Genomic DNA, 15,580 nt, shown 5'->3' on the forward strand with positions numbered 1-15,580 from the left:
TAGTATTTTACCAACCTTTCTACAATCATAAAACACTTATATATTTCTTATAAATTAAAATAAATCGTACAAAATTTTGCACGCACTGCGTTGTGATACAAAACAAATGCAGAAATGACGCGACGCTTCTCGTGAATGACTGAATGCTTGTGTGGATGAAAATTCGATGAGGTGGACGTAGCGCCATCTGTCATACAACACACAAATCATTTCGTTCTGTTTGAAATACCAACGGTGGGTTAATTATTTGGATATAGTTCCTACAAAAATACTAAAATTGCGATTAAAAAATGGAAGGGTGGGGGTAGGGGGTGAAAATTTGGAGTTAAAGGTATTTTTTAATGCCAAATAAATAAAAAAAATTGTCAAAAAAATCGAAAAAAAAATTTGTATAAGGACACCCTAATTACCTAGCGTTAGGAAACATACTTTACGATCTATTCGAATACCTACCAAATACACATAAAAAAATTTCATAAAAATCGATGGAGAAGTTTCGAAGGCGTACGAACATAAACACCGTAACACGAGATTTATATGTATATATATATATATACAAAGGTATTAAAATCAAGTTAATAGGAAAATCAAATAAACCAAATAAAAAAGAATCCGGCCTGAAGACTTTTTCAAGGGTCACCCTCAGTCAGGGATTCAAAGAAAGGGTTTTTTTCTGTGAAGGAAATCCAGACAAAGGTCTAATAATGATTCCTCGAGACCCGAAAATCCCCTGAAATTAGGCCCAAGAGATATACCATTTTAACAGAAAGGAAAATGCAAAACAACAAATTAGAAGAAAATAACCACCACAAAGTAAAAATACAATAACAAAATTAACAATATAAAAAAATATCATAAAATAGCACTAACGGAAAAAAGAAATATATATATATATATATATATATATATATATATATAGAGAGAGAGAGAGAGAGAAGTTTCGTGATTGTTTCAAACCGATTTAAACATTAATTAAATTAATTAAGACAAATAATGACTTAAAAATAATAATATTCTCCCATGTTAACTTGAAATTTGCGATTGTAGATTTCATTAATTTTTTTATTTTTTATTTTAACATCTTATTAGCCGTTTTTGGGGTCTAGTTCATTTGATCAGAATATTATCTTCCTGGCCGTTAAATTATTTTTACGGAATTCATAATCATTTAAGACATCACTTTTGTTAATTGAAACGACTGAAAGATAAATTTATTCAAAAACGTAGTACTCTGTTATGTGGCTGTTATCAAAATAGTGCGTTTCACTATCAAATATCTTGAAGGCCAAACTGAATACCAAGACATTAAAAGGTATGATAAGTTGTAAAATAACTACCTCATTATGTATATTGGAAGAAAGAATATATGTTGCTTTAAAAATTAAAAGAAATTACTTGAAAAAGCAGATAAATTTCCAAAAATAGTATCAAGAAAATTATTACTAATATCGATTACACTTTAAAATATATTAATCGACCGTCAGAATATTGTTTAATATCGGGGAGATATCATTACATAGGCGTTTTGTCTAATTGGGCATGTTTGCAAAATTTTCATCAATTGTTAACTGGGCCAAATTGAATGCTAAATTCCTTGAAAAAAAATTCGTATTTGTAAGCTGTGCCTATTTTAAGCCTAATCAAAATATCATCAAAAAGATTAATTTTCAATATATCCCAAATAATAAACTTAATGAAAATTGGAAGACCCTCTCATTTGTACAAAAAATTAAAATATCTAAAACATAAAAGGTGCTAGAATTATAATTAATGCGACGTTACAATGCAACTAAAAATTTGTGAAGTAAAGTAAATGTCTGTCATTACATTATATGAGGTATAAATTTGCCGCGAGCTCAAGAAAATAATTCGCTGTATAAAACTCATAAAATGAACAGGAAATCACTTCATTCAAAAAGCTCGAGTTAAGAAATGTGTTAAAAAAGTGAGTTTAAATTGTGGATTGGAGAATATATACTTTAGAATTTACGTCCCAAAGAAAGAAAACTTTGCTATGCAGTTTTAATATTGCAAAAAGATAATGATTAAAATATTTTATAAACTAGACGCTGGAAAAGATATCGAGAAATCAGTAACACGAATGGTAGAAGTTTTTGATATTCGTTAAATTTATTTACAAATCTTTAGGTCTAAAAGAATATATACCAAAAGAATATATACAAAATATTTACCAAAAATAAAGTAATCCAAAAATAATCAATTGAAACAGTATAAAATGTCTTGGGTGATAATAATCATTATGAACAATAAAATTTCATCTTGTATAAAAAAAAAGCACACTTCATACTTTTTAAACAAAAGATTTGATAAAATTAGCCTGGAAATTACTCATCAATTAAACAGATATCATTAGAAAGATATATATTTTTAAATTTTAAAGTGCTATACAAATTATATTTGAGGCATAATGCGTTCCGAAGATACAGTTTAAATATCGCCACTAAAACAAGAAATTTTCGTACTTTTACAGGAAGGTATGCAAAATATACAGATACAGATACAGCTACATCACATGTTCAAATACAGAATCCCTTTGTATTTGTATATATGATGTAGCTAGTAGAAGATATGGTTTTCATCCAGTAGGAAAACCTGCAACAAGTACAATTGACCCTCTGGCAAGATATAACAAAGGCCATCATGATCCATTTCCTTCATCGGATTTAACATGAATGAATTTCTCATTTTAAATTGAATCTTAATTTACAAAGATCCCACTGAATATTATGGAAATATGAAGTCAAACTGATACGTTGTAGAGAGAATGAAAATTTGAGTCAAATTTGTTAGAAATCCATCCAAGACGATATGGGGGAGGGCAGTAGAAGTTTTGAAATCTTCAAATGTTTAATACCTAACCCTTACAAATGAAAACAAAAAAGCAATTGAAATAAATCAATTATAGCCTCATCATAGCGAGCAATTTTCGGATTTAAAGTTTTTCAATCGTTGCAACTGATTAGAACTTGCATGCTAAAAAGTGATTTTTAAGTCCTGACTTCGATTGTTAGTATATCGTTGAAAAATTTTCATTACTTACATTTTCTATATCTAGTTTTTAACTTTCTACATCCAGATCTTATGAAATGAGAGAAGGAAATGGCGGAGGAAAGGAGATTATATTTTTCTTATGTATCCATCCAAAAAAAGAATTTTTTTTAAACAAATCGTATGTTATCTCTCATACAACTTCGGATAAATGACATTGCATAAGAAGTAAGCAGAGTAGTTCGAAATGATTCATTCTATAACATTAATGTTGATCTCGTACTGACAACATTGAAAAGAATTCGTAATTATATTTACGATAAAGAATCTTTTACTCTTAGCAGACCAAAATATAAAAGTTTTATGCAATCTTAATCAGTTTATCTTGTATATAGTAATAAACTTTGGTTTATTATGTTCTTTTCTACATCATCATGGACGTTTGAAAAAACCCAGTTTCTCAACTACATTTGATATAAGAATAGTTCCTGTTCACACATTATAGAATTTCGCTGACTACTAAATTTCAAGTAAAGACGCCAAAACAAACTGAGAATAGATTCTGTCAGCAAAAAAGAAGATCTTAATCGTGATAATAAGTTATCGTGATTTTTGAAACATTATCGTGAAACTCTGATCATTTCCAGTCACATTAGTCGAAATGGATGATGGGGAATTTAGTACTTAAAATTTGTGGTGGAAAATAACTTTAATTTGAAATGGCTAAAACTCTCTTTGTTTATATTGTTGTTAGTTGGTTCATATTCACCCAGCTCACTCTGTAAGTATATATAAACATTTCATTTAATTAATTTTAGATCAAAAATTCGAAAAGTCAGCAATAGATGTTGTTTTTCTCTTGTACATGCAGAAGGTTACACTAATTACTAAAAACAATGTAATATTTGGATTTAATATATACATTTGCTGTATGGTCTAAATTTCTTTGAATAAGTTATAAGTTATTTTTTGCTTTCTTCAAAAATCGGATGGTAATCTGTTTCTGATTTCTTCTTTTGGTTATTATTCTTCGGTTAACATTAAACAAATAAAGTTTTTGTTACTATACACCCCATTATTACTTTATAGAATTCTTGTTAATTGATTATAATGACATAATAATTTTTTGTTATATTATTATTAATTGTATAACATTATTAATTTGTAGAATTCTTGTAATTTAGTGGAATTGGTCAAAATATTCGCATTCTATTTTAAAAATTGCTTGTTATCTGTTGTATTTCGTTGACCATACTATTGATTATTTCAAACGGTTTATTAGGATTTTCTTCGATTTCTATGGTCTTAAAAGAATAAGTGCGCCATCTTGAATCTTTTCTTCATAATGTGCAGAGCAATGTTGTGCATAACACTGCTCTGATAACTTTTCCTATTAAAATGGCACTAACGACCTTTCTCTAAGACAATTCGAAGTATTGCTGTTTTATTAATATTCTATAATAATCTATTGATTAAATTTTTTGACCAGTCCAGATGTTTTAGATTTTATGTAACTGCTTTAAATTATCAATGAGTTAGTGTCCTTAAAATGAATTAATATCTTTCTTTCTGTTTATTTTCTGATTATATTTTGCTTCGAATGCTAGTTCTTAAATTATTAAATGCGCAGCGTAAATTTAATTTTGCAAACCGACGTGTATTTTATAAGCAGAAAAAAGATTTGACGCCACACAACAGCAAGAGGCAACATGCTCTTGCTTGGCGTATAACACGAGCAATTACTGTAATCACGTGATTGTGATATTGTCTTCTTTGCATATTCTGTGCCTTCAAATTCCTATGCTTTTTAAAAAATATTTTTTAAAAAAAATATTTTATAGGTATTTATCAAAAGTTTTTCTCTGCAATTCGGACAAAATCTGCTTTGCTTTGCTGCGGTTAGATTTAAACTTTTCAAAAATTCAGATTCAAAAAATATTTTTCCTGTTCAAAAATTTAAAATTTAAAATTTTTTAAAAAATTACCAGTTTTTTTTAAGTGTTTTTTTTTCTCATCCACTTTCATTATTTGCTTATCAATTTATTTTTGAAGAATTCTCTTAATGAATTTAATAGAATTGAGCATTCGATTTTGGACATCTAAATTGTTTTGAAAATAAAAGAATATTTACTCAAAAGTTCTTACAATTTTTTTTTGAAAAAAATACGCTCTTTTATTTTCACTTACGTTATTTTAAAACAAATTTCGATTTCAAAAAATTTTCAATCAGAATTTTTACAAATTGCTGCATTAATTCTATTAAGATGATAATTTAAAGTTTACTGAAAAAATTTCAAATAGCTTGAATAAAATGTGTTTAACTTTTAGCATTTTGTAGTACACATGATTTGGGAAAAAACAAACTGAAAAAAAATGTGGGTTTAAAGATTCAAATACAGTAATATCACAATTAAATCAGTTTATATTAAACCAGCATTTTTTAAAACAATAGCTAAACAATTTTGAGCGAGGAAGTAATAACTTTATACAATTTTTTTGTTTCCATTGTTAGTAATTGTTCTAGTTTAATTTAGCTAGAATTAGGAAAAAAAAATCGAAGTATTAAATTTTTAAAATTTATTTTGATGTTTTTAAAGTCAATGTATTAAGGAAATTAATTTAAAAAAATTTTCTTCAAATGTTTATTAATGCTTAATAATTATGGTAAATCATTTTAAAAAAATATAACTGAAAAACAACAACAACTGAAACAAGCAAAGTTTCTAGAAAAACGAATTGAATGATAAACAAAACTATATTGTGAAAAGCAGGTAGAAATTTTGGCTAGTTGAAAATAAAATATTTTAATAAGCACGCACAGAGTCATTAATTTCTACTTTATTAATAAATTTCACTGAAAAAAAAAACTTTTTTGAAATTATTTTATTTGGGAAATCTGATTTACGTTCTCTACATCTCTAACTTTTCAGACTAAAACAATGTGCCTTTCTGTTTTCTCGTGGCATTTTCAATTCTGTCAGAATTAAGGTGAGCAATGAATTATCTTTACTAGTTGGAAAAAGCTGATTTTCTTTACTAAGATGGACCAAACTTGATGGGCTGATGTTAACACAGAAAGTTTAGTGAAATTGTCCAAATCACAAACAAATATTGAGTAAATAATGAAGTTTCTAGAAAAATGCTTTACTTTAAAGCAAAAATTTGTCGCTTACCAATAAAGACATTAAATAAAACAGTGAAAGAGGGCGTGGTCCTTGATATGTATAGGTTTCTCTTCTGGTGTTTATGTAATACTTCCTTTTCGCTGCTGCGTCATTTTATATTTATCTTTTATATCCAATTATATCGCTTAGCTCATAGTATTTCAATTGATGTATTTCAGGGACATTAGAGCAGATTAATGCCCCCTCTTTCCTTACTTTTTTATTACATGTAGTTTGCTCAACATATGTTTATCTTGAATTTTCGTATTTTAAGATGGTTGAAATATTTAAATATTTTAGATATGAATATCCACAATCAAATGATTTAAAGTTACCGATGGTTAATCGTTTTTTAGAAAACGCATTGAACAGATGGATATCTAATAAAGAGATTTTATATTATTTATCTTAAATTTTGTTTTCGATCAAATATGTCATTTGGAGATAAATTAAATGTGCAGTGTTGAACATCCTATATTCTGGTTTCTAGGCAGACTGTGAAATATTATTGATTTTTTAAAAACAAAGATACTAATGAAATTATAGGATCACAAAATTTGTCACAAGATCTTACATTTTAGGATTTGTCTATTCAGCATAATAATTTACCAAAATTCTTTGCACTTTAAGAACCATTTTCATTATTTGAGAGTTTTCTATTCCTCCAGTTTTAGTGCTTATATTCTTCCAATATTTGAAGAATTAAAATAATCTGCATTGGATATTTTCCCAATTTAATTAAGTTAAACTTCATAATTATTTTTAAAGTGGCTAAGAAACCAAAAAAGTAAAATTGATTTATGAAATGATCTAGAGTAATATAAAATGATTTTAAATAGATTTAAAAAGTAAGTACTTTTAGCTTTATTAATGAAATTGTTAGAAAATATGCATGTATGTAAACATTCCAACAGTTAAAATATGTGCATCATCTTAACATCGGAATATTTTACATGCAACTTTCCTGGAATTTTGAAATAGAGTAACAATTAGGCCTGGTTATATTTAGTTTTTGTTTTAAAATCAGTTAATATTGTATAAATATTGTGTTGTCCTATATAAATAATACATCTGCTCCAGTGGTGGATCATCCAATAGGTTTCACAGCAATTATTATGAAACATTATATCTCTGAAATTATTTAAAAGTTTGTTTTCTCATTTTTATTCTGCTAGATTATTTTTTCACGTTATGGGTACGTTGAAAAAAAATGAAGAAAGGCAGAAGAAAGAAATTGAATAAATTAATTAGAATTGCACAAATTGGGGCCGCAGATTACCAGCCTTAGAAAGTATGAAAATTTATTCACATGCAATACAGCGCAGTATTGTAAGGGAAAAATTACACATTCTTCTTACTGAATTTAGTGGCAATTGAGCTGCCCTGATCGCAGACCGACTTTGGCACGCAGCCAACTGTGCGGTGCTTCTTTTTCTTTTCTGTTTCCCGTCCAAGGCACGCCTTTGATCCCGCGATTTTCTTCCCCCCACTTTTTTGAAAGTTATTAATTTGTTTTGGTTTCGTTTCATTTTACTCCGATAGAAACTTCTCCGCTTTAATACATATTTGTTTTCTTTTGTTCGAAGATTTGTCGATAATTTTCTAAAATGCAATTCAAATAATTGTAGTTAAAATCTTTAGGCCATTTAGAGATAAAACTGTTTTTATTGTCTCGTATACGTAATATAGAAAAAATATTGTAATCGTCAAAAAATTCGAAATAGAATTGACGAATCTTCACGTTTTAGACTTCCCTGAGTTAAAAACATGAATTTAAATATTGAAAAACATTTGAATTTTTGAAAAATGCTTGTCCGTCTGACTAGATAACTCAAAAACGCTTTGAGAAAAGTGTTTGAAATTTGGTATAAGGTCTTTACACCAAATTTGCAGATTTCTATCAAGAGAGTCTGTCTGTTAGTCTGTTCGAGAATAAGTTAACACGATAACCACAAAACGAAGAGAGTTAGATAATATTCGGTACACAGATTTAACATCTATAGTGTTGACACCTTTCAAATGTTGAGCTAAAACCAGCAAAGCTTGACTATATGCTGATCTTAAATTTCAAAACATGTAAACATGATAATTCAAAAACGCAATGACTTAAATGTACCAAATTTATTATGGAATTTTGTGACTACGAGTGCAGTTTTGTGCCAAATTTTTCTTTCAGTCGGTTGAAAAAAACATGTCTGAAACTGAAATTCGATGTTCGGACTTTATTAAGGGATTAATCGCCAAATAACTCGTCAAGGATGACACGATAAATTCAGTAAAAATGCCAAATTTACGCCAAAAAATAGTATTTCGTAACTATTGTGCGCCAATGTTATATAAGGCATTCTTGGGCACGGCAAGTTTATTAGACAGTAGGAAAGAAAGTTTTGGGGGACCACTCGTGCTGGTTTAACAATTAATTTTAATCACATTCTTTTGAAAAATATTTTTTCCCAGCATTGCTTATTTCTAAATTGCCACGCCGCCATTCATCTGTTCTCTTTTACACTTATTCGATGTATTTCTCCCCATTTTTAAAAAATCCATTTATAAGCGTACTGGATATAATTTTTTTTCATTTTTCTTTTCTGTACCATCCTTACTCTCTTGATTTGTTTTTCTTCACCATTGCTTAACATATAGAATTACAAATAGGACATTGGATTAGATTTTTATTCTAAATATACTGATGAATTTTTTTTCTTTTATCTGGTGTGCCTTTGTTATTATTTTCTTGTTCTGTAGCCGATTGGTATGCACGAGGATAGAACCTGGGACCTTGTGGTTCGCAGTCCAGTAACATGACCACGATACAAAGGCAATTGCTCGGGTAGCGTAGCTGTTAACTGGCTTATAAGCTTTCACCACAGATTCTCCCTCCAGTGAGTCGGAGGTGAAACGAACGAAATGGCTGTTGGGTGGTGATGTATTAGCTGTTGAATCTAATGCGCCTGTACCCATTTGAGTAGCGCCAAGCGTTATGGCGAGAGTTGTGTGGGTGAGTCGTTGCTGTTGCTGCGTCAAATGAGTCTGACGACTTTGGGTTGTTGCGGCCTTTTTGTGTTGCTGCGTCAAGTGAGTCTGACGACTTTTGTGTTGCTGCGTCAAGTGAATCTGACGACTTTTGGTTTGCTATGGGTAGATGGCGCCACAACAGCTGTACGAAGGTTGAAAGATCACGTTCGAGGTCACCAATGGAGCGGATTGATATGTGCGAGGATAGAACCTGGGACCTTGTGGTTCACAGTCCAGTAACATGACCATGATACAAAAGCAATTGCTCGGGTAGCGTAGCTGTTAACTGGCTTATAAGCTTTCAACACAGTTGTTTAAGAAAGATTTCTTCATCCTTTAATAATTTCATAACAAATTTCTCATTCGATTCCCAAAAACTTTTGGTTCATTGGAGAAATATTTTCAACACCAAAAGTCATTTGTTTTAAATTTCAATAAAGCTCAATATTAGTTTACTTTTCTTTTTTACAAATATTTACTGACACTTATACAATTGTGGCTTCATTCTGTTAGTTTATATTGCTTTTCTCCTTCCCGATAACTAAATCAAAAAAATTTTATATTTCCATTGCTTAACATGTGGGATTACAAGCAGCGTATTGGATTAGAGTTTTATGACGAATGTACTGACAAAATTTTGTCAATAACCAAATCAAAACTTTTCAATATTTGCAGCTTACTTTAGATTTTATGTTATTTCAATGTACAAACTAATATTTCTGGTATAAATAATTTATTTAGAATTTGAGGGGGAAAAAAGTAGTTACTGCATTAGAATTCTAATATTTCTCCAAACATAATAAGAAAGAAATGTCATTGTTTTGATAAATTAATTCATTTATTTGTAAGGATTATTGCATATAGAAAATTACATTGTTTGTGATTTAAATTTTGGAACCAAAATATATTTTACAACATTTTCTCTTAATATTTAATATTTATTGCCGTTAAATTTTGAAATTTCTGTCTAGTTGTTACCGAGTAACAGATATTCTAACACAGAATATTTCTTTATTTATATTGTACCATTTTTTCAGTTCATTGGCTAATGTAACCAGCGAATTGCATCAGACTTCATATGAAAATGAGACATCTGATATTTCTACAACACTTTCATCACAAGGTAAAAATATTTCCTCAAAAACTCATGAACGTTTAATTTTTAGTTATTGAATACGATGCAAAGGTGTGATTATTATATAAAATAATTAAAATATAACAACTGGACTTGAATTCATTATACTTTTGAAAAATATTATAGGTATGAAAATAAATAATTCTTAGAAAATAGGAAATTTCAGTTATTTTTGCATCGAATAGTGGTGAAAATTCAATATATCTTATCGTTACGCAGTTCTTCAGGGCGACTTTGGAATTTAGATTCTTAGAAACTTAGAAATTAGTGTAGTTCTCAAACGTTTTGAATCCTGCTTTTCACCAAGCTATTCTTATTTTAAACTGCAATCAGGAGTTTTTTCAAATTTATTGAAGAAATTTTCATAATTATAACCAGTCAGATTGATGAGCTTATTGTTCACTATATACTTTCTCGAATTGTGGAGTTACACTAGATTTAGCTATCCTTTATGATAGCAACTATCAAAAACCCGGTTTTGCATAAATAAGAAATCCAAATAGAATTAAAATTCTTTGACCTTAGTACTTAGAAGTAGATATTCATCTTTTATTGATAACCAAAATTCGGCTAATCTATGTAACGTAATTTTGTTTTAATGAATTGCAACAGCATAATTCAATAAAATCTTCCCTGCAGAAATAAATGTAGATGGAGCAAAGGCATTAAACTGATTTTTAATCCATTAAAAACTATAGATATTGTGATTCTGAAAGCATAATTTGCTAATTCCAGATTTCGTATAAGTGCTCTGCAAAAATGTCAAGAAATTAAATTAAAAATGTAAATAAATATGAAAATTATATAATTATGGAGCACTCTTGAGAAAGGCGAAAATCCTCAGAGTGAAATGGCGCACACTTTGAGAATCGATGGAATATGCTTTTTGTCTATGTCCGTAATCACAAAGAAGTATCCAACCCTCCTCAGCTTTGGATAATTCATTAGTGAGCAGATGAATAGGTCAAAATAGATCTTCTTGAAGGGATTGATTGTTCTATCGCATGTGATGATCCGAAAGATCTGATAGAGGAGAAGTTGATTTACTGTCTCCGTTTGCTCTTTTTGATTACCTACGGAACGCTTCTGTGTCCTGGTATTGAATGGGATTAATCCGATATCGCAATATTGTTTAAAAGCAATGGCTCCATTTTTTAATGCGAACTTAGCTTTCAGATGTTATTGAAGCTATTTTAAAGAATACAATTATTATTTGTCACACTAGCTACTTCTTTACTAGAAATATGTTCATTTAAGAATGTTATTTGGGTTAAATAGGGCTCTTTCGTTTCAAAGGTTTGCCGGACTTATATTATATTATGTCTAAGAAAAACGTAATAAATCGATGCCTTATTTACGATTCCTATATATATTATATTATGTCTAAGAAAAACCCAATAAATCGATGCCTTATTTACGATTCCTATATATACAGTATTTTGAATATTTATATTAAGCGATAGGTTATCTGTATATTAAATGAAAGAGATATATTTTTCCATTAATTACAAAAAATACAAAATTTATCTTATAGGTTTCATTTTAAGTTATAAAAATTTGAGTAGGTAGAGAATTTTATGATTTTTAAAATATATATATAATATTATATGTACTTGTATTAATTTAGAAATATCTGAGCCCGTACTTATAACAAATGCCACCATCGAACCTTCTACTGTGGTAACAGAAAGCTCAAAACGTAAGAAGACTCGATTTCCACAAGGACGGCCTCGACGACAAGGACTGGATTACGGCTCTTTTCCAGCCAGATATGGCATTCCTACTCTTTTCGAAATGTGTCCACCATTAGCCACCACATGTCCTATATGCACTGATGAAGGAGTCCAAGTTCCTCCTGGTTTCTGCGATTTAGTTGGTAAGGAATGAGTATTGTTGTATTTTAGTAAGTAATGACTTTCAGATAATGGTTTCTGCAGTTTAATTGCCAATTAGTGGTTATATTGGCGCTTAGTAAGTAATAATATCTGAACTTAGTAAGTAAGGATTGAGATACATTACACTTTTTTAAGTAGTGTCTTGCAGATAATTATTACTTTGGTTTAATTGGTAATGATTTGGGCAAATAGTGGCTGAACTGTGAAGGGCTGGCCGATTTTCAGGTTCCAGTTTGCTAGATGATAAACAGGCTCTTTGCAGCTTAGACACTGTAGTTTTTCAGGATATGGGTGGAGCAAAGACTAAAGCAAGAAATTGGCCAAACAACAAATACCTACAATTTCTGTATTAGGCCGGAGCTGCCACGAGCACACAGATTTTTTTCTTTTCGAATTCCCTGTTAAGGTAGAATAAATAACGGTCCGCGGTTTTTTTTTTTTTTTTTTTTTTTGCATTTTACTATCATAAAACTAATAGATCAAACTCATAAAAAAAAGAACTCTCTCATTTTTTACAACTTTTTTTGCAAATAAGTGAAAACAATTATATAGTTTCACAATAAAAGATAAAGATTGTGAAAAAGAGAATTCGCACATTCAATCTTTTTCTTAAATGTATATATTTCAAAATGCTTATTTGATCATAGTTATATTCGTTATAGTATTGAAATTAAAAATCGAGTTTTAATGTCACAAGACCCAAACTTATCCATGCGTTTTCCAAAAATATATTTAAATACATTGATTATAAAAAAATAAAACAGTAGTGTGACTCTCAACTCAAAAATTCTCCAGGTCTAAAAATTAATAAGTATGAAAGTAGAATCTCGGCTCTGATGTTGGTTTCATTAAAAAAAACCTACTTTAGCGCAGCCAATTCGTCCACAATTTTGGATGTATGTAGCTTTGCACATAAGTTTCAGTCATTTACAAGCTGTCATTCCAATGTAATTTTGTAATTAATAATTAATTTTATAAGAAAGACAGTATGCCTAGCTGGTTATAAGATTTTATAAGAAAAAGATGTCGATAAACAACATTTATGTCGTTGCATACTATTCTGTTAAAAAAAATGCAGCTCAAGCTATGGAATTGATTCATTTGACATTGGGTGAACATTCTGCGAGTCATTCACCTGTAAAAAAGCAGTTTGCAAGATTTTGCGATTGAAAATTTAGTTTTGAGAATGATTCACGTCCAAGTGCAATAAAATAATAATAAAAAAAATGGAAGATGAGAATTTTTAAGCTTTATGGCATGAAAATCCATGTTAACTCTAGAAGAGCCTGCAGAACAGTTAAGAGTTATTCACCAAACAGTATTCCTTCACTTGTATGCAACTGGAAAAATACAGAAAGAAGGAAAATGGGCAAGTTATAAATTGATGGAGGAAAACAAAAATATAAAAGTTGACATAAATTTGCATAAATTTGACTTTTCACTTCAATTTTTTTTTTTTTTTTTTTTTTGCAAAAATAACTACGAATGATGAAAAAAAAAAAAAAATAGAACGGTATACCCAAGCGCAAAAATCTTTTTATAAAATTTTTACCTGCTGCTGGTATGTTTTTTCCTTTTTATTTTAATAATTGGTTACGAGAGTTCTTATATAGTTTATTTTAAGTAATTGTATTTTTTGCTTAATTAGTGGTCGTATTCTTTTATAATTTTTTGTTTTGTTTCATTTCTGTAAAACATGGTGTATCTTTTAGGCCTTAATTTCAGGGGATTTTCGGGTCACGAGGGGTCAATACTGTTGGACTAAGGTCAGATTCTTCGCAGAAAAAATCCCTAATTTTGAATCCCTGCCTGAGGGTGACCCTTGAAAAAGTCTTCAGCCGGATTTTTATTTTATTTGGTTTAATTTTGATTCTATTTTTTCCCTGTTAACTTGGTTTTTATTACTAATTAGTCTAGTTTCATCTGTGTTTTAGTAGTAGCTACATTTGCCCTCTCTAAATACAATGATGCTTTTTCTACTTTTTTTTTTTACTTTTTTTTAGTTTGATTCCGAAATAATTTTTCAGTTTTGATTCCGAAATAATTTTTAGTTTCATTTCCGAAATAATTTAGATTGTTTCAGAAGTAGGTGTAAATTTCATATTACCTATATTTTTGATTACTTATAAAAACTTAAAGGTATTTTTATTAATAGTGTTTATCGTAATGTCGATGCACGTGCAAACAAATGATGTATATAATATTTTTAAAGACATATGTAATATTTTTATATGAAAAATACTATATATATAAATGCTATATATATAAATACTATAGTAAGAAAAAGTTTGAAAACGAAACTAAAATGAAAACGAAACAAAACAGTTTCGAAATCGCAACTAAAATTTATTACCTATTTAAACTAAAACCAAAAAGGAACTTCATAGTATTTAGAGAGCGCAATTGCAGCTACTTCTAAAACACAGATGAATTGATACAAAAGTATTAGAATCAAGTTAATAGGAAAAACAAAAATCGAATAAAAATTAAACCAAAAAAATTATTAAAAAAATATTAAAAAAGAATCCGGCCTGAAGACTTCTTCAAGGGTCACCCTCAGGCAGGGATTCAAATAAAGGGATTTTTTCTGTGAGGACAAACAGACATAAGTCTAATAATGATTCCTCGTGACCCGAAAATCCCCTGAAATTATGCTCAAGAGATATACCATTTTAACAGAAAGGAAATACAAAATAACAAATTAGAAAAAAACCACAAAGTAAAAATACAATATAAACAATAACAATAAAAACAAAAACAGCATTAAAATTAAAATTAAAAACGAAAAGGCCAAAACATACCATCCAACAGTGAAGGAAACTTTAAACAATCGATTGTGATTTCCTGTTTTTAAAAGTTAACGGTAAATTATGTAAACAGAGGTAGGCACCCAGCGCCATCTATTGAGTGATCCAATATGCAAGTAAAGTTCTATTTTTTTTAAGCCAAAATATTAATCCCAAACCATACCTTGTTTAATTAAAAAATTGACATTACAGTAATTTTTAGGAAAATCATTTTTAATTAAATTTTTAAGGAGGATATTTGATGCTTCAATATAAGAATTTTTATTATTTCAAACCCTTTTGATCCTGTTAACTTGTGAGAAAATTAGATTTTTGAAAATTTTAGAGTTTAGATTGGAATGGTAGTTACATAGTTTTGTTATTTTAAAGTTGAAATCATCCCTTTTATCGTATATACCAACTATTGTTTTATCATTAGCAATTTCAATTTTTAAATCCAGAAAGGTAGCCTTCTTTTTTAATATTTTTTTAATAATTTTTTTGGTTTAATTTTTATTCGATTTTTGTTTTTCCTATTAACTTGATTCTAATACTTTTGTATAAATACTATATATA

General features: G+C 28.9%; 1 protein-coding gene across 1 annotated transcript in view; it reads left to right on the top strand.

The window, feature by feature from the left end:
- The first annotated feature begins 3,679 nt into the window (after positions 1-3,679).
- Positions 3,680-15,580, top strand: part of LOC129962298 (uncharacterized) — a 91,324-nt gene continuing 79,423 nt past the window's right edge. Inside the window, exons 1-3 of the mRNA XM_056076045.1 lie at positions 3,680-3,790; positions 10,226-10,311; positions 11,951-12,199. Of these exons, the coding sequence (XP_055932020.1) occupies positions 3,729-3,790; positions 10,226-10,311; positions 11,951-12,199 (397 nt within the window). The 5' untranslated portion in view covers positions 3,680-3,728. The remainder of the gene's footprint in view (positions 3,791-10,225; positions 10,312-11,950; positions 12,200-15,580) is intronic.

The sequence above is a fragment of the Argiope bruennichi genome, chromosome 2, assembly GCF_947563725.1.
Source record: "Argiope bruennichi chromosome 2, qqArgBrue1.1, whole genome shotgun sequence".
Taxonomy (NCBI): domain Eukaryota; kingdom Metazoa; phylum Arthropoda; class Arachnida; order Araneae; family Araneidae; genus Argiope; species Argiope bruennichi.